The 19,699-nt window shown below is 42.8% G+C and overlaps 1 protein-coding gene across 1 annotated transcript in view; it reads left to right on the top strand.

Annotated features, from left to right (window-relative positions):
- Nucleotides 1-2,850: 2,850 nt before the first annotated feature.
- LOC309857486 (conserved oligomeric Golgi complex subunit 2-like) overlaps nt 2,851-19,699 on the top strand; it is a gene marked incomplete at its 3' end in the record, with an annotated part of 31,650 nt that continues 14,801 nt past the window's right edge. The window contains exon 1 of the mRNA XM_082750167.1: nt 2,851-2,981. Coding sequence (XP_082606293.1) covers nt 2,910-2,981 — 72 coding nt within the window. The 5' untranslated portion in view covers nt 2,851-2,909. The remainder of the gene's footprint in view (nt 2,982-19,699) is intronic.

Raw genomic sequence — 19,699 nt, 5'->3', positions numbered from 1 at the left:
TTTAATCTTCCAGCCTGTTTCCTGGATTCCAGCTTCTATTTCCTATGAAATAGGTACAATCACCAAAGACGAGAGTCAAACATGTAACAGTAGTCAAATCTTTAACAGCGCGGACAACTAACCAACCAAAAGCTGGCCCGGGGACCCCTGCAGAGTCAAGTGTTACACGCCCAGTGCCTGGATCACGAGGCCATGGTAGGGATCTTGGGAAGGGTTTAGGGTAGGGAGACACACAGCAGGTTCTGGCCAGAGACTAGTCACCAAACTTTGTGTGGCTGAAGGGGTGTGTACCAGCTGAATGTCAGCTCCCAGATGAAACTGAGGGAAATGTACTTTGGGAAGGTTTCCGCTGACTCTCTGCCTTTCCTTCATCCTCCCCAGGGTGTTCCATTAGCATTTGGGGTCTGGGGTCTTGCCTGTTGCTCCTGGCTTTGGTGGGCCACGCCACTGCCACAGCCAGGGCTCCAAGTGGCAGTGCACTGTATGGGCTCTTGACTGTTCCCTCCTTACTCTTGGAAGGAGAACAGGCAGCAGGGATTTTCATTCTTTGTTGGCACCTACTCTCTTCAGCAACCCCAAGATCAGTACCCCAGGCTGCACAAGCTCAGGTTCATGTCTTTACCAAAGGCCGGCAATAATTTCAGAAAGGAATGACAATGAAGGTAAAAAACAGTTCAACTACTCGCTCATCTGGACTTCTAGGGCAGGTGGGGTTCCCAGACAACTTTATTCCATTGGTCTGGCACCCTTGCCCCCCGTCTCGGTGCCTTGGTGATGAGTGTGGGCCTTGCTGTTTGCGCTGCCTGAATTTGCCCTTGTCGCTTATTAGTACTGTGGCCCTGGGCTAAAAGTCATGCCTCTCAGAGCCAATCGGAATAGCTTATTACACCTATTGATTCTGGCATAGTGGGCCTGTGCGGAAATCTCTCTTCTTCATCCCTCCTCCTTCTCAGTCTTCCCCTCCTCCACCTCTTCCTCCTCCTTCTTTGATGTGTAAACCAAGGTATTTGGGGAGCAGGGAATGATGTGATGTTTGGGATTTACTTTAAAATATATTCCAGACCTCCCCCCTCCCCCAAAACAAAAATACAGGCACTTCGGGGGCAGTAGAAGGAGGAGGGCCTATGAAACAGTTGGGGAAGCAGAGTGATAAGTACTCAGAAGGGGCGGGATCCTTCTGCTCTACACATTTTGGTGTATGCTTGAGAATTTTCATAATAAGAGTAAACAAACAAAGACCAAATAATGAGGCTTTCATTCCCTATATCCAAATGACCACAACAGGGCATAGAATGCAATTTCATAGTTGTTCCCCTGGCAATTTATTCTGATTCTCCAAATAAGATTCCAGCTCTCATTCTACCTGTCATAGTCTCTGGATATTGACTGGGAACGTTTTCCTCAACAAGGCCTTGCCAGGCCCACTGCTAGGGAATGTATTGTTTCAGATTCTGTACTCAGGTTTTAAAGATTTTTTTTTATTTATTTATCAGAGGAGGGGGAGAGCGAGCACAGGCAGAAAGAATGGCAGGCAGAGGAAGAGGGAGAAGCAGGCTCCCTGCCGAGCAAGGAGCCTTTGTGGGACTCCATCCGAGGATGCTGGGATCATGACCTGAGCCAAAGGCAGCTGCTTAACCAACTGAGCAACCCAGGCGTCCCTGTACTCACGTTTTAAAAAAAGTGACCAGTTTCCCGTTTGGAGTGACTCGAATGCAAGACTCACTGTAAGCCGTTGTCTTGCTGTGTCCCATCCCTTTCTAAGGACTGCTTTTGCTATCTCTGGGAGATCACAGCATTGGGAGGGGCAGCCCAGGCCTGGGCTATTACAGCAAAGCTGCAGCCTGAAGGGCACGCGTGAGATCTGTGGTTTGAGCTGTCAGAGTCTCACGGAGAAAAAAAAGAGAAATGAATCATCATTTGACCATGACATTCCCACTAAAGGGGAGGACAGTGGGAGAAAGAGCAAGGTAAGAGGAAAGAAAACTCTCAAAATAAATGTGGGGTGGAAGGCAGGAGGAGGGGGGGCAGGTGTGGCGATTGAACCAACGCTAGCCAAACACACGATTCCGCCCATTCTAGAGCGGACTGGACATAAACATGCTCCCACATCTACTTGTCGGCTGCGTTTTGTCAGCCAGTAGCGAGGTGATTCTTTAAGAGCTCTGAGAACCCAAACTTGTGGCCTCCCAGCAGCTGAGCCGAAGTGGAGCTGGGAGCTGCCCAGACGACCCGAGGCTGCCAGCTGACCACCTTCCTCCCTACTGATCGCTGGAGCCAAGCTTGGCGGGGGAGAAGCCACGCTCGCGGGTGGGTGCGGGGGCTAAGGGCGGAAGCCGGGTTCCCACAGAGGACTCCGCGCCCAGGCGGCTGCAGCGGCGGCGCAAGGGGACGGGAGGCCTGACACCGGGATGCGCCCCCCACTCTGGACAACCGGCCGCAGAAGTAAAGGGCCAGCATCCCGCCACAGCTATGCTTCCCACGGGACAATCTCGGGAGAAGGTCCTGGAAGAGGCTCGCAGGCCGATTTTCCGAGGGAAACGGCGAGGTGGGGAGGGAGCGCCCCTGACCCTACCCGCCCTCCCCTCTCCCGCTCACCCCGCATCACCAGCGGAGGGGCTGCTCCGCAGAAACTTACTCGAGGTTGTAGTGTCGCCCTCCGCCGCATGGGGGCCGCATCACCTGCTGGCTCGGCGTTAGCCGTCCGCACCCCTCTCTTGGCGGAGGCAGGCGGAGGCGGGCCTGCGGAGTCCTCTTTCATTGGCCGGGGCACAGACGCTGCCATGTTGGAGGAAGCAGTGCCTTCTGTTCGGTGGAAACGCCGTGGCTTCACCGGTAGCGTTGGTAGGAGCGCAGCCTCCTACCTTTCCTTCTCGCTCGAGTGTCAGTGCTGAGAGGCGGCGTCCGGCGGAATGGAGAGAAGTAGGATGAACCTGCCCAAGGGGCTGGACAGGCTCTGCTTCAACAAGGACGTGTTCATGAAGGTGCGCGCCTGGGCTCTGCTCCCCGGAGCTGGGCCGTGGGTGGCCTGCCCTCCTTGGCCCTCCGGGGCCTCTCCTCGGGCTTCTCCTGCGGGCTTCCTGGGCCGTCCCCGCCCCGGACGGGTCCTCGGCAGGGACCTCACTGCACTTCGCAGTGAGTCTCTTGGCCTCGGGTGGGCTAGGTGCAACCTGGAGAAAGCACTCCTGTGAAATCGTGCACATTGAATGAAAAGGCCTGAAAGTTCAGGGCAAGTGGTTTTGAGCTAAACGTAAAAGCCCCGGACCCGTAGGACCCCCCGCCTCTGGTACCGTGCGGCACAGTAAGACCGCCGCTACCCCAGCCTGACAGAAGCCTCCCAGTGCCTTGTGCCTAGAAGCTCAGCGACTGTGCGTTGAACACATCTCTGAACACACGTACTTACCAGGAATCGGGTCAAAAAGGCACTTAAGCTAACGTTTATGCCTGACTTTCGTCTTAAGCTCAGAATGAGAAATCTGAAAGACTGTACTGTCCTTACTGGTTCTGGTCCAGTACTACAAAGCATACCAAGCTCCTTTTCTAATGTTGCCTTACTTCTCTTGGTGAAGTCAGCCTCAAGCTGGCAGCAGATAACTGTAGGACATAAACTTACAGAATAGAAATTTAAACTGAAAAGACTTTACTGACAGGAAAGGTTCATCAGACATAGCCTTGAAAATGTCCCAAGGTTTGAATCAGAGCCAGGAGGAGCTTTATCTGTTTTCTGTATCCCTCTGGGTCTGTACTTAAACTATCAAAACGTATATGTTTAATTTCTAAGGATTGGGATTTAGTAGCTGGTTTCAGTGTTAAAAAGTTTTGGCTCTGTAGGTACCTAAAATTCTGAAGAGTTTGAATTTCTTACTTTTTTATGGCTTCAAGTCATAATATGTTTTTTTCTTTTTTGGGTTAACCAGCTAGTTCCTTTTTGATACTTGCATTCAGATCACATCTCCCAAACTCTGGCTTTAAAAGTGCTTATGTCTGGATCCTCTGCGGTGTGGCCATATAATTTTTAATATGTAGGGATGTCTAGACGAAGGTATATTGTACTCTTGTTCTTGTATGGTGATGTTAAGCCACTGTAATAAAAGGTGTAAAGTGAATGGAGTGTCTGAAGGAGAGCACAGAGTGAATTCTCTGATCCAGAAACCTTTTGTTAATGAAGGACACGTGATGAGGAGAGAGGTCATTGGAAGAAGAAAAGGCACACACATAGACTTAAAGAATCTCAAAGCACGGAAGTCTCTTTAGCTTGTCTGTCTTTGGACTTCGTCAGGCTTTCTTTGGGCCTAACACTAGCATTTTCTAACACTTCCTAGCCCTGCCATCTTTCTCACTCTGAGCTGACAGAATGCCTTTGGTCAAAGCAGCTTCGGAAAACAGAAATCTCAAAATAGCAGTTCTAAAGTAGGACTTAGAGGTAGGAAGAGAGCAAACTGGGAAAGTGGCTAGAATGCCAGCAATTCCATATTCTTTCAAAGCTCTGAAATTTCTGAATATAATGTACAATTTGTAGTGTTAATGAACATGACCCCTTCATACATAGAAGGAAAATACATGGAACAGCTGTTCTGTGTAAAGTGGTATTGATCTTCTATGTGGGAGCTGGAGATAAAGGTTATTTGCAATTTCTGTTTCCATCAGAGAGATGTTTTGTTAAGTTACAGTTCCGAGGCAGAAATGAGCGGAGAGCTTGCTGTCGGGGTTGTATTTCTACATAGGTGTCTTGTTTGGCACATTTTGGAATGAGACTGGGATGGTAGAAAGGGAGATGGGGTGGGGCTGCGGGTTGCACCTTGGACACTGCATACATTGAGGGGTCCACGTTGATGCAGTCTTCATGGTATAGCTGCAGTCAGGTTTACAGCAGGAAGTTGCATGGTCATATCTGTTGAGTTCGAGCTGACTGGTGGCAGGAGACTACTTAAAAAGTCATGTTTATGAGATCTAATAAGAAATAGAAGGGGAAAGGTATGCAAAAGAGGTAGGTGATCAAAGTGCAGGAATGGCAGATGGGGAAGGGTCACCTGGGGCAGAGGCACTGGCAACATCATACTTTGTCGGCTTAGAAATCCGAAAATCCTTTGGGTTGACATCCAACTAATAGATGAGCAGGACATAAGGTATTGGTAGTAGGGGGAGAAAGTGGCATAACAGATAAATTAGACCATTTACATGGGTGTGCTATTGACACCACAAGTAGCCTTCCTCTTTCATCTCCAGTCGTACAGAAAAATTAGCAGCCATCCCACGGGACCTCTTCCATCCTGCTGATCATGATCCCATTCTTGTATTTGTCCCCTTCTCCTCTTTGCCTGGTACGGGGAGGGGCTCTCCTTCCTCCTCGGGTTCAGTCTCCACTCTGGCTCGGAGTCCATGCCCTCCCGCCCTTCCAGGAGCCTGCAAGGATCATCTCCCCTGCACTCCTTCCCATCATGCGCTCCTGTTTGATCCTCTCCCACTTGACTGCCCCACCTCTAGGTATTGCCCTGTCACTGTCGCGACTGCCCCACCTCTGGGTATTGCCCTGTCACTGTCGCGCATCACAGCCAGTGCTCAGGGGTTGACTTGACTTTCCCACCTTCCACACTTCAGGCCCTGTCGTTCCACTAAAGAGTTCTTACCAAAACTGTTTCTAAGTCAGCGCACCTGACCTTTCTCTGTCTCCTTACTCGACATCGCAGTAGACCAAATGCTCTGCATTGCTTCCTGTCTTTCTTCTACCTCTCTGATGTGTCTCCTGTGCAAAGTCATGCTCCTGGTAGCCACTGAATGCTGATTATGGGCTCAGCCCCGTGTTCCTTTCTTTCCCTAGATGACCTTTTGTGCAGCTTCATGACCACCTATCAGCAGGTAAGGCAGATTCCTGTCTCTGGTCCACACGCCTCCTGAGCACCAGTTCTGTGTATCGGACTTGCTGACCTTTCTTCTCGGATGTGTCTGTGGCCCCTCAGACTCATCAGGTTCAAGACGGAATTCATGAGCACCTCCTCCACGGAAAACCACCTTTCTTATTCTATTGCCTCTCTCGGTAAACACTTCATCCGTTTAGCCTGGAGTCGGGAAACCAGAAGTCAACTCCTACTCTGTCACCTTTCCAAAATCTAGTCTGTTACACCAAGTCCTGTGGATTTTGCTTACTAAACCTCTTGAGTCCATATACTTCTTTCCATCTCTTCTCGTACCTTTGCAGTGCGCCCTTGCCATCACACCGTAGAAGCTTCTCACCCAGTCTCCATATGCCTTCCTTGTCTTTCTGGCCCCTGGTCTACACTGCAGGCAAGCCACTCTTGTCAGAATGCGGATGTGATCTTGTATGTACCAGGTGACTGGTCAGTCCACCAGCTCTTGAAAAACCATTTTCCCACGCACTCGAACGTATTTCAAAGAGAATCAGTCCCCCATGGGGTAGTTTTCCTTGGTAGACAGTTTGTTTCTGCAATGAGCCATCTGCCTCCTTCGAACTTCTCTGTGTCAGTTCCTCTCTGGAACCTGTGGCTTCGTTGGCACCCCGGGTAGGCACATGATGACCTTTTCTATGAGAAGTGAAGGCAGGAGGCCTCTGGACGGTGAATGTATGTACCCTCATGTTTCATAGGTAAAAGAACCGTGTGTGTGGGGGTGGGGGGGTAAGTCCTTGAGGCTCCTCCCTGTTCTAATTGGGTGAACTGGGAATTTTGAGGCAGGAAGCAGGTCCTGTGTGTCCTTGTTTGCAGGGAGCATGCATTCTGATGGACAAAACGGAAAAGGGGAAGAATGAGCAGCTGCTCAGATCTGTTTGTACTGTGCTGGCTGATTAGCTGTGACCTGCAGATGTGGGTCCCATCCTCGGCTCTGCTCTCTGCCTGCTTATGTCTGACTTGGGGCAAATCACTCGCCTCCGGCCTTCTGTTTGCTTGTTAGTATAATGAGGTGGTGCTTATCTATGTGATCTTTGCGGGCTCCTCTGAAAAGACTCTAGTCCATCCTGGCTTGCAGATAAGGAAACTGAGGCCTGAGGTGTGATGACTTCCTTTAAAGCCACACAGCTAGTTGGGGCCAATCACAGGCCAGATCTCCTGACCCCCACGCATCAGTCCTTGGAAATCCTACTGTAATATGTTCCTTTCCAGAGGCCACAGGTGGGAACTGAGGGAAGTGGGACAATCGAGAACATTAAGAATAGCGCAGAAGATGGCACAATGTCCGCATGCCTTGGCACCTGCATTTCACCAATAGGGCCACCTCTTACCTTAGAAGAAGTTCCCACAGGGCTCGTGATCTGGATGCCTGGCCTAGAGCTTAGCTATGGTAAATGGGACCAGAGGGAAGTGATGGCTGTTTGAGGTGGACTTTGTTGACAGCAGCTGGAGTTAGCAGCTGACAGAGGAGGAAGAGGGAAGAGTGACAGACGGCAGATAGCCGCAGGCCCGCAGGTCAGCCACTGTTGCCCAGGGTCGCCCATCCCCAGGAGCCGACTTCGTATCACAGGAGCTGAGTGCTTACCCTGTGGGTTCTTAGTTCGATGTCACGTCTTGATGACAAGATTCCATTCTCTTCCGCATCAGTGTGAGACAGACATCGTAATGAAATTCTAATTAGCCAAATATGGAATGTAAGCCTGGGACTCATTTTATAGAGAAATTTTCTTATGTGAACTACTTTCCCTGATGATAGAGGAGTTGTGACGATGTAACATCAGATAAAGTTTATCTGATTGGCACTTGTAAGAAGGGTTCCCGGCAAAAAAGAACTCCCTTTGATCTTTTGATCTTTCCTTTCCATTCCTTTTTTTTTTTTTTTTTTTGTCTTGTGAGTGGTCATCTGATTTATAAAAAGATGCAACAAAAAGTAAAATGGTACAAGATAATCAGTTTCAAAACATAAAAAAGTGAGTGTCTTTAGCCATAGCTCAGAACAGAGGAACTGGGTAAGGAGAATTGCTTGTATGAACTGGCAACAGGAAAAGTTGGTAAAGGAGAGCTGAGGAACTCTATTAAGACATAGGAGTGAGGGGCTCCATCATCATCTGGCATTTGCTCAGTGTCGTCTATATGGTTAGAGATGTCCATGATGGGAACTCCAGCAATCTTCTGGGTCTGGGTCAGCTGATGCCACAGTGTAACACTCTGAAGTACTTCCATACTGAGCAGTCATCTGCATAGTTTGTCTTGTGTGTATGTGGTAATCATTTGAATCTTGGCTCTTTCGCAATCTTTAGAGCCTCTTGATACTTTCACCCCGGTTTCTCAGTTTCAGCCATTACACAGTCAGTTGTACAACTGGTAAACTTGGCACACAGCCCATCCATCATTGACCGGTCAAGTTTGGCTTAAATAGAAAAGTTGATAAAGTCGGTACCAACCAGGATGTGGTAAGTCGGCCCAGCTGTGTGTTTATATTGGAAAAAGCAGGAGGGATGTTGGGGGACTTCTCTTTCCTTGAGTGCATGGGATCCTTCTTTTCTTTCTTTTTAGGTTTTAATCTGTCCTTCTCTCAGAGAAGGATCTCAGAGTTAAGCATTCGCTTCCCGGTCACATACTTTCTTGCTTTCTCTTGCTTCCCCATGTTCACATCATGCCCATTTCTCCTTGCTTTTGATTTTCTAATTCACTCTTTGTAGTACCATAAAACTTATTTAAATAAAATGTTGGCCTACTAAGTCATTGATTATTAGTAAGTTCTTTGTTCAAAAGAAGTATTATGTAAATATATCTTTTTGTTATTTAACTAGTCTTACAACATTTAGCATCAAATTTCTTGAAACATTTAAACAAATTAATCACAAACTGGGGCTTGGGCTCTTTCTTTCTTTTTTTTTTTAAGTAATCTCTATACCCAACATGGGACTTGAACTCACAACCCTGAGATCAAGACCTGCACACTCCAGTGACTGAACAAGCCAGGTGCCCTTTGGGCTTTTTGTTTTTAAGTTCCTCAGGTGAGGGGGTGCCTTAGTGGCTCAGAGGTTTAAGCTTCTGCCTTCAGCTCAGGTCATGGTCTCAGGGTCCTTGGGTCGAGCCCTGCATGGGACACTCTGCTCAGCATGGAGCATGATTCCCTCCCTCTCTGCCTACTTGTGATCTCTCTCTCTGTGTCAAATAAATAAATAAAATCTTTAAAAAAAAAGTTCCTTAAGTGATTCTAATGTGTGACCAGTGTTGAGAACTCTAGCACTGGATAATTCCTTTAAATAGCTCAAGAAGTTAATTTTGAAAAGCGAACTAAAAGCCTACATAGATTATGATTGGTGTTAAATTGAGGGGAAAAAAGAGATAAAGAGAAGAAATCAGCTGGAACAGAGTGTAATTAGGTACTCATATATTTGTTAGATGGATAAATACATTACGGAATGTAGGGTTTGTTGGTTTTTTTTGTCTCTTCATAAATATGTCAAATGGGTATATAAATTCAAGAAAGGAGTTTGATATAAAATTGATTAAAATATTAGAACAGAAGTTTTTTAGAATTTTAGTGTTACTATTTCATGATGCTTTTAAGATGATTTCTCTGTAGATGGTGGGAAGATCTTGTTAGCATATGTTTTTAATTTCTCAAGCTTGAATAATTTATTCACCGAACAAAGATTTAGAATGAGTTTTGGGAGACACAAGTCCTAGATTATGTCCCCACCTAGCTGGGTCAGAGATTTGAGAGCAGGGGCTGGAGGGAAGAGCTCCAAGGACATTTTTGTATACATGCTGATACCTTGGGTGGGAACACTCTTCCCACACTTCCGGTGGCTAGCTCTTTTGTGTCATTTGGATCTCAACTCATTGTTCTATATTTCCTGGTTCATCCAAGTTAAAATACATCCCATTTGTCACTCAACCTTTACTGTGTCCTGTTTTCTTTTTAGCTGTGATCACTATTCATTAAACACTATTTGATCACTGTTCAATAATATAATGTTTGTTTACATATTTATTTTCTCATTTCTGCATTAGAATATCTGCTCCTTAAAAGCAGAGACCTTGTCTTTTCTTTTCATGACTGTGTCCCTAGGTCTTAGAGCAGAGCTGGAGTTGCATGATAAATATTTGAGGAATATTTATGGGATATACAGGGACATTTATTCATCTCTGTTGTCCATTGTTTTCAAGAATGGTTGGAAACACACACATACGTGAGCTCACACAAACTTTCTATGTCTTTCAACCCCTATGTAGTGTGCAGATTAGTGCTTAACTATTTTGGTTTTTTGTCTCGATGAAATGGGACATGTTTCATAAATTTCATATGCCCTCTTAGTACTTCTCATCATTACAGAGTGATGGTTCTTGGGGATTCTGCTTCTCGTGGAGATAGTATATAGTGATTTTATAAGTCCATGTATCTGGGAAGGAGTGTTTTACTTCTTGGCAGCTTAGAGAACTTCTATCTTTCCAAATTCTATGTAATTTTCATAGCATTAAAGCTACTAATTTCAGATTATTGGTGAGTTTTAAATGATTAATTCCCAGGTTACTTTGAATTAGTCTTTGTTTGCCGTCCCTGATTGCAGCTAGTTAGTAAAGTAGCTAAACTTTTAAACTCTACTTGGTTTTAATTTTGAGTGATGTCACTGCTTCTCTCATGGTTAATGGTTCTTAATTACCTGCAGCTTGTCTGGTTTGCTCATTTATTTTTCTGTGTTCCAACACCTCTTGTGATCTCCCAACTTCTGGCCTTTTGGGGGATTTGTACTTTAACTGGGTTCAGATAGGAAATACCCCTGAGTACAGATATTTTTCTTCTAACTTCACTATCTCCTATTATTAATGTATTACATTGTTGTGCTACATGTGTTACAACTGATGAACCAGCATTGATACAGTATTAATTAAAATCCATGGTTTACATTAGGGTTCACTCCTCTTTCTATAGTTCTGTGGGTCTTGACAAATGTATAATGTTATTTACCTACTGTTGGTATCTTACAGCCTCGTTTCATTGCCTTGAAAAACCCTGTACCTCATCTATTTGTTTCTTCTCCTCTCTCTGCACCCTCCTTGCTCACCCCTCAGCCCGGGATCTTTTTACTGTCTAGAGTTTTACCTTTTTAGAGGCACCTGGCTGGCTTAGTTGCTAGGGCATCTGACTCTTGATCTCAGGGTTGTGAGTTCTAGCCACCACATTGGGTATAGAGATGACCTAAAAAATAAATAAAAATTAAAATGTTGGTTAATTTTTACCTTTTCCAGAATGCCATAGAGTTGGAATCATATAGTATTTAGCCTTTGAGACTGGTCCTTCACTTAGCAATATGCATTTAAGGTTCTTCGAAGTCTTGTGGCTTAATAATTCATCTTTTAATTGTTGAATAATCCGTTGTGTGGGTGTGGCACAGTGTACCTGTTCACCTACTGAAGGAGATTGGATTGCTTCAAAGTTTTGGCACTTCAGAAAATAAAGCTGCTGTAAATATCCGTGTGCAGGTTTTTGTGTGGACACTAGTTTTAAGCTCTTTTGGGTAAATACAAAGGAGCACAATTACTGATCTTATAGTGAGAATGTGTTTAGCTCTGTGAGAAACTGCCAAGCTGTCTCACACAGTGCCTTCCAATTTGCATTCTGACCAAACAGTGAATGAGAGTTCGGTTGTCCCACATCCTTGCTAGCATTTGGTATTACTAGTGCTTTGGATTTTTTATATTCTACGTGATATGTAATAGTACCTTGTTTAAATTTGCAATTTCTTAATGACATACAAAGTTGAGCATCTTTTCAGATCCTTTATTTTTTTCGTTTTTAAAGATTCTATTTATTTATTAACAGCACAAGCATACGGAGAGGTAGCAGCAGGCAGCAGGAGAGGGAAAAAAGCAGGCTCCTCGCTGAGCCGGGGGCCCAGTGTGGATTTCAGTCCCAGGACCTGAGCTAAAGGCAGATGCTTAACTGACTGGGTTTCCTAGCCACCGCTCTTTTCACATTTTTAAATTAGGTTTGATTTCTTGTTGCTACTAAGACATCTTTATATTATATTTCTTATTTTAAGTCCTTTACCATGGCTGTGTTTTGCAGATATTTTCTCTACTCTGTGACTGGTCTTTTCATTCTCTCTCTTTTTTTTTTTTTTTTTAAGATTTTATTTATTTATTTGTCAGAGAAAGAGCGAGCGAGAGTGAGCACAGGCAGACAGAGTGGAAGGCAGAGTCAGAGGGTGAAGCAGGCTCCCTGCGGAGCAAGGATCCCAATGTGGGACTCGATCCCAGGACGCTGGGATCATGACCTGAGCCAAAGGCAGCTGCTTAACCAACTGAGCCACCCAGTTGTCCTGTCTTTTCATTCTCTTAACAGTGTCTTTTACAGAGAAGTTTAATTTTAACAAAGTCCCTCTCATCAATTTTTTTCTTTCGTAGATCATGCTTTTGGTTTTATATCTGAAAAGTCATTGCCAAATCCAAGGATCCCTACATTTTTTCTTATGTCATCTTTAAGAAGTTTTGCATTTTACGTTTAGGTTTTGTGAAAGGTGTGAAAAGTTTGTTTTTATTCTTTTCATTTGTTTGTTTTTTCTTATCAATGTCCCATTGTTCGGTTCCATTTGTTGAAAACTGTCCTTGCCATTGAGTTGCCTTTGCCTGTGTGTGTGGATGTTGTTCTGGGCTCTCCACTCTGTTCCAAGCACCTGTCTCTTTTGCCAGGCACCTTCTGTCTTAATCACTATAGCTTTAATAGTAAGTCTTGAGATTGGGTGGTGGCAATCCTCAATTTCCTTTTTTTCCCCGCTCTTTAATATTTTGTTGACTACTCTGGGACTCTTGGTTTTCCAGTTTTCCATCCAAATTTTAGAGTCAACATGTTGTTATCCACAGAATAACTTCCTGGCATTTTGATTGGGATTGCATTGAGTCTGTCGATCAGTTTGGGAAGAACTGACCTCTTAACAGTATTGAGTGTTCTTACCCAAGATTATGGACTTTCTTTCCACTTCACATCTTACCTTGCTTGTTATCTTTCATCAGAATTTTATACTTTTTCTCATATAGATCTTGTGCATATTTCGTTAGATTTGCACCTAAGTATTAATTTTTTTGGTATGCTAATGTAAATGGTCTTGTGTTTTTAACTTCAAATTCCACTTGTACATTGCTGGTATATATAAAAGCAATTGACTTTTTAAATTTTTTAATTAAAATTCAATCTCGTTAACATACAGTGTACTTTTAGTTTCATGGTTAGAATTTCATGATTCATTGGTTGCATACAACACCCAGAGCTCATCCCAACAAGTGCCCTCCTTAATACCCCTCACCCAGTTACCCCAACTTTCCCCTCTCCAGTAACCCTCAGTTTGTTTCCTGTAGTTAAGTCTCTTGTGATTTGCCTCCCTGTCTGTTTCTATTTTTCCTTCCCTTCTCCTATATTCATCTGTTGTTTCTTAAGTTCCACATGTGACTGAAACTATATGGTATTTGTCTTCCTCTAGTTCTATCCATGTCCTTGCAAATGGCAAGATTTTGTTCTTTTTGATGGCTGAGTAATGTGTGTGTGTGTGTGTGTGTGTGTGTGTATGTTTGTATACCACATCTTTATCCATTCATCTGTTGATGGACATCTGGGATCTTTCAATAGTTTGACTATAAACATCGGGGTGCTTTTGCCCCTTCAAATCACTTTGTGTACTTTGGATAAACATCTAATAGGGCAATTGCTAAGTCATTGGGTTGTTACATTTTTAACTTTTTGAGGAGCCTCCATACTGTTTTCCAGAGTTGCATTCCCACCAACAGTGTAGGAGGATTCCCCTTTCTCCACATCTTCGCCAACATCTGTTGTTTCCTGACTTGTTAATTTTAGCCATTTTGACTGATATAAGGTGGTGTCTCATTGTGGTTTTGATTTGTATTTCCCTGATGCTGAGTGATGTGGAGCCCTTTTTCATGTGTCTGTTGGCCATTTGGATGTCTTCTTTGGTCTGTTCATGTCTTCTGTCCATTTCTTGACTGGATTTTTTTGTTTTTTGGATGTTGAGTTTGATAAATTCTTTATAAATTTGGAATACTGGCCCTTTGTCTGATACATCATTGGAAAGCAATTGACTTCTGTATTTTAACTGTGTATTGTGCAGACTTGCTATAATCACTTGACTAGTTTCAGGAGGGTGTGGGGTGTGAAGTCTTTGTATTTTCTGTAGACAGTCATGTCATCTGTGAACAAAGTTTTATTCTTTCCCAGGTTGTATACCTTTTGTTTCCTTTTCTTACCTTATTTCATTAGTTTGGCCTTCCAGTATAGTATTGAATAGTAGTAGTAGAAGGGACATCCTTGCCTTGATTCCCTGTCTTCTATTTTCTCAGTATTAATATCATGTTAGCTGTGGATTTTTGGAAACATTATCAAGTTGAGGAAGTCCTCCTATTCTTAGTTTCCTGAGGGTTAATAATGAAGAGGTGTGGATTTTGTTAAATGTTTTTTTTCCTCCCTTCATTGATATGATCATGTGATTTTCTTTCTGTTGATATGATGGATCACATTGATTTTCTAATGTTGAACATTTTCTAATGTTGCATACCTGCAATAAATCCTACATGACCCTAGTTTATAATTTTTTAATACAGTGTTTGCTTTATTTGCTAATTTTTGTTGATGATTTTTGTGTCTGTGTTCATGAGAGATACTAGTTTGTAGTTTCTTTTCTTGTAGTATTGGTTTTGGTGTCAGGGTAATAATGATCTCCTAGAATGATTTAGGAATGATTTAGGAAGTACTCCTTCTAGTTTTACTTTCTGGAAGAGATTTTAGAGAATTGTGTAGTATTCCATAAATGTTTGGTTGAATTTACAGTGATTGGGATTGTTATCAGTAGCCCTCCCTTCTTTCATCTGATATTAGTAATTTATGTCTTCTACCTTTTTTTCTTTGTTTGACTGGCTAAGGGTCTATCTGTTTTATTGATGTTTTCAAAGAAACAGACTTGGGGTTTATTGATTTAAAAAAAAATTACTGGTTTTAATTACATTGATTTCTGCTCTAATTTTTATTTTTTTTTCTACTTCCTTTAGGTTTTTTTTAATGATTTTATTTGACACAGAGAGAATCAGTGAGAGAGGGAATACAGGCAGGAGGAATGGGAGATGGAGAAGCAGCCTCCCTGAGCAGGAAGGACCCTAGGACCATGTCCTGAGCCAAAGGCAGATGATTAACCAACTGAACCACCCAGGAGCCCCTCCTTACTTTAGATTTGATTTTGTTGTTGTTGCCTAAAATGGAAGCTTAGATTATTGACTTTAATCTTTTTTTTTCTAATATTTGCATTCAGTACTGTATTTTCCCTTTAAGCAGCATTCCACACATTTTGCTACATTGTATTTTGTTGAGACTGGTCTCCTGTCATTTAGAAGTGTGTCATTTAATCTCCATGTATTTTGGACTTCTTCAACTATCTTCTGTTACTGATTTTTAATTCCATTGCGGTCTGAGAACATACTTGGTATAATTTTTATTTTTAAAAATTTGTTGTGTTTTGTGGCCCAGAATTATTCTGTCTTGATGAGTGTTCCATATGAGCTTAAGAAGAATGTGTGTTGCACTATTACTGGGCGAAATAGTCTGTGTACATCTGTTGTACGGTAATTGATGGTGGTGTTAAGTGTGCCATGTCTGGACTGAATCCTTGTTGCCCTTCTGCTGGATCGGCCCATTAATGATGGAGAAGTGTTGAAGTCACCAGCTGTGATAATGGAATTGTTTATTTCTCCCTGCAGTTCTGTTAGGTTGTGTCTCACCTGTGTTGATCAGGCACACATACCTTAAGAATAATTGTGTCTTCTTGGTCAGTCGATTTCTTTATCATTATGTAATGCTGCTCTTTATGCCTGATAATTTTCCTTCTCTGAAATCTGCTTTGTCTGAAATTCATGTAGCTTCGCCATTGTTCCTGTGATTAGTGTTACTTTGGATTTTTTTTCATGTATCCTAGCATTTAGCTTGTTGATATTTAAGTTGTTTCATTTTTCATCAAAATATAATTCACAAAGCATAATAGTTGCCATTTTAAAGTGTACTCTTCTCTGGTTTTTAGTATATTTACTGTGTATATGGTACATACGTCACTTCTGTCTAATTCCAGAATGCTTCCATCACCCGAAAAATAAACCTCTTACTTCCAATTCTCCCCTCCCCTTATTCCCTGGCAATCATGAATCTACTTTCTGTTTTTATGGATTTGCCTTTTCTGGAACATCTCATATCAGTGGAATTGTATAACACGTGACCTTTTGTGTCTGGCTTCCTTTAACCTGAGAGTAGAATGTTTTCAGACTTCACTCGTGTTGTAGCATGTAACAGTTTATTCCTTTTTATGGTTGTGTAAGAGGCTCTTCCACATTTTATGTATCCATTCATCAGTTGATGGACGTTGGGTATATACTCTTTTGGCTGTTACGAGCAGCGCTGCTGTACACATTCATGTACAGGTTGTGGCAGGAACATCTGTTGTCAGTTCTGTCGGTGTCATACCCCTAGACGTAGAACTGCTGGGTAATTGTACGTGTGTAACTTCTTGAGGAGCTACCGAGCTGTTTGCTGCCTTAGCCACACTGTTTTACATTCTCACCGACAATACAGGAGGGTTCCAGCTTCTCCGCCTTCTTGCCAGCACTTTTCTTCTTCTTTTTTTTTCTTTTTCTTATTTTACCATAGTTGTCCTAGTGGGTGTGACGTGGCATCTGCATGTGCTTTTGATTCGCATTTCCCCAATGACTAAGGATGTCGAACATCCCGACATGTGCTCTTGACCGTCTGTGTATCATCTTTGGAGAAATGTCTATTCAAAAGTCTTTGGCTTGTTTTTAAATTAGGTTATTTGTCTTTTTGTTGTTGAGTTCTGAGAGTATATTTGCATATACTGGTTATTAGATCCTTGTCAGACAAATGATTTGCAGATACTCTCTCCCATTCTGTGGGTTGTCTTTTCACGTTCTCTGTAGTGTCCTTTGACACACGAAAGTTTTTATTTTGATCAAGTTCAGCTTATCTAATATTTCTTATTGCTTTGTGTATCATGTCTAAGAAAGCTTTTCCCGATCCAAAGTCATACAGATTTTCACCTGTTTTCTCTGAGTGTTACAGTTTTGACTCTTACATTTAAATCTTTGATCCATTTTGAGTTATATTTTTGTGTATGTGTGACGTTGCTGTTCCAAGTTCATTCTTTTGCATGTAGATATTCACTTTTCCCAGTAGTAGGCACTCGAAAAGACTGTTTCCCCCCCGCCCCCCATTAAATGGTCTTGGCATCCTTGTGAAAAATCAGTTGACCATAAATGTATGGGTTGTAAATACTTTCTTTTTGAATACTTGGGGAATCTACACTATAAAGTAAAAACCATTTCTAAAGTAGTAAAACCATTCTTGGTTAAGTGAAATGGGTCTCTATTATGGCACTGTGAGTTTGGGTTTGCTTTTCACAGCAAACGCTGCCTAACCCAGTATTCACAGATGTTCCAAGTTATTTAGTCATGTGTTATGCAACTTTTGTTTATCTGAGAACAAATGCATAAATGGTAAGTTGAGTACTAATATTACCTAATAGCATTTGTTCACTGAGGCTAAGTTATATGATTTACTTATTTATTTATTTATTTAAGATTTTATTTGAGAGTGAGAGAGTGCAGGAGCAGGAGGAAGGGACAGAGGGAGAAGCAGGCTCCTTGCTCAGCAGAGCGCCTGATGTGGAACTCAAACCCAAGAGACTGGGATCATGACCTGAGCCAAAGGCAGATGCTTAAGCACATAGGCACCCCAGTTATACAATTTAGAATGCCATCATGAAGTTCAAGAACTTCAACAATGTGTAACTGAGGCAGGGAAAGTGATCGACCTAAAGGTATACAGTTGATGAGTAGGATGGCCAGGATTATGAACCGAGACCCCCTCCCGTGATGTACTACATAACTATGATGTAAGGTGTGAAATTGTCTCCGGAGAGAAAGGTCCAGGCTAATTTGGTCACCAGTGTAAGGAGCAGGTGGCTTTCTGTAGATGACTGTGAAATTACGGTTTTAAATGAAGTCCTTCTCTCTGACACTAGCACGGTCACTCATTGGTTGATTAACTAAAAATGTCAGTTTAAACAAGTACTCTTAGGGAATGGTACATACAGTTTTTAGCATTTTATTTGGAAAAAAATATGTACATTTATTCTCCATTGAAACAGTGCCAGGTCTTTTCTCTGGAAACTGGCCTGCAGATTAGATTTCTGAGTTATCACAGCACTTGGGTCGCTCAATACCATTCCTACCTTCGGTTCAGGTCATGACCTCGGGGTCCTGGGATGGAGTCCCACATTGGGCTCCCTGTTCAGCAGGGAATCTCCTCCCATTGCCCCTTTCCCTGCTCATACTGTCTGTCTGTGTCTCAAATAAATAAAAAGAATCTTTAAAAAAGCTTTCTATGTTGTCTTTTTTTGCATTCAGTTTCAGTTTCTTTAACTGAATTGAGTGAGAATCCTGTGATCACTCCCTCCCTGCCTGGTACTTGGTCATCTCACCCATACCTAACTTAGCGAAAATTTTCTTATTGATTTCTTTGTATCAAATCTTTCCAAAGTAGCTGTGTTAGTTTTCAAAAGAACAGTGATTTTTTTTGGCAGTCATATTTTGTTGGTTTACATAGTGTTTAATGAAAAGTAAGTGTAGGTGTCCTTAACTAGTTTGGGAATCATCACATTTGATTCTTGCTGACTAAACAGGTCATGGAGTTAGGGGAATTAGATAGTAATTTATTGCCTCTAAGCATATAAGCCTACCAGGGTATCACAGTATTGTAAAGGGGAAACACAGGATAGCTAATCCTGTGAGACCAATACTTGGAAATAGGTTATGAAAGATTTGGAACATTTGTTCAATGGGACACTCAGCATGCACATAAAATATTAATAGAAATGTATGTGTTTTATGTAAAGACATTCAACTTATATTTTTAGATGGGAAATTTTTTTTAATAGAATGGGTTTTTATTTTTTATTTTTTTATTCTTTTTTTAAGATTTTATTTATTTATTTGACAGAGAGAGAGAGAGAGAGGTCACAAGGAGGCAGAGAGACAGGCAGAGAGAGGGGGGAAAGTAGGCTCCCGGCTGAGCAGAGAGCCTGATGTGAGGCTTGATCTCAGGACCCTGAGATATGACCTTAGCCGAAGGCAGAGGCTTAACCCACTGAGCCACCCAGGTGCCCCTAGATGGGAAATAGTTTAGAAGAGCATGAATATTTGTGTGTGTGTGTGTGTGTGTGTGTGTGTACACATATGTGTGTGTACACACATACATAGAGAAGGTCTGGGGTTTCCATTCAAGATGGTGGCATAGGAGGATCTTGAACTCATCTCTTCTATGAAATACACACTGAATCTATAGCTCCATATGGAAAAATTTCCTGTGGAAAAAACCCTACAACTAGCTGAGTGACTCCTACACATTAGGTGAGTAAGGAAAAAAAACCTATGTTGAAGTAAGAATCAGTCTTGCCATAAACCCCACCCCTGGTACAGCAACCTGGGATTGGGAGGGTACTCAAAACCCCAGGCTTCTCCCTGAGGAGCAAAGGGTTTGAGCCCCACTTCTGGCACCCCAACTTCCAAAACGTACATCTAAGAGACAAGACCCCAAAACATCCAGCTTTGAAAGCCATCAGAGCTTGCACCCATGAGACCCTCAAGGCTATAGCAAACTGAGAAACAGTTCTTAAAGCAGTCCTGCGAGTAGACTGACCCACCCTGGAACTCAGCACAGAAGCAGC

This window comes from Mustela nivalis (genome assembly GCF_964662115.1).
Source record: "Mustela nivalis genome assembly, contig: HAP1_SCAFFOLD_768, whole genome shotgun sequence".
In the NCBI taxonomy this organism is placed as follows: Eukaryota; Metazoa; Chordata; class Mammalia; order Carnivora; family Mustelidae; genus Mustela; species Mustela nivalis.
This window is presented reverse-complemented; position numbering and strand designations above follow the sequence as displayed.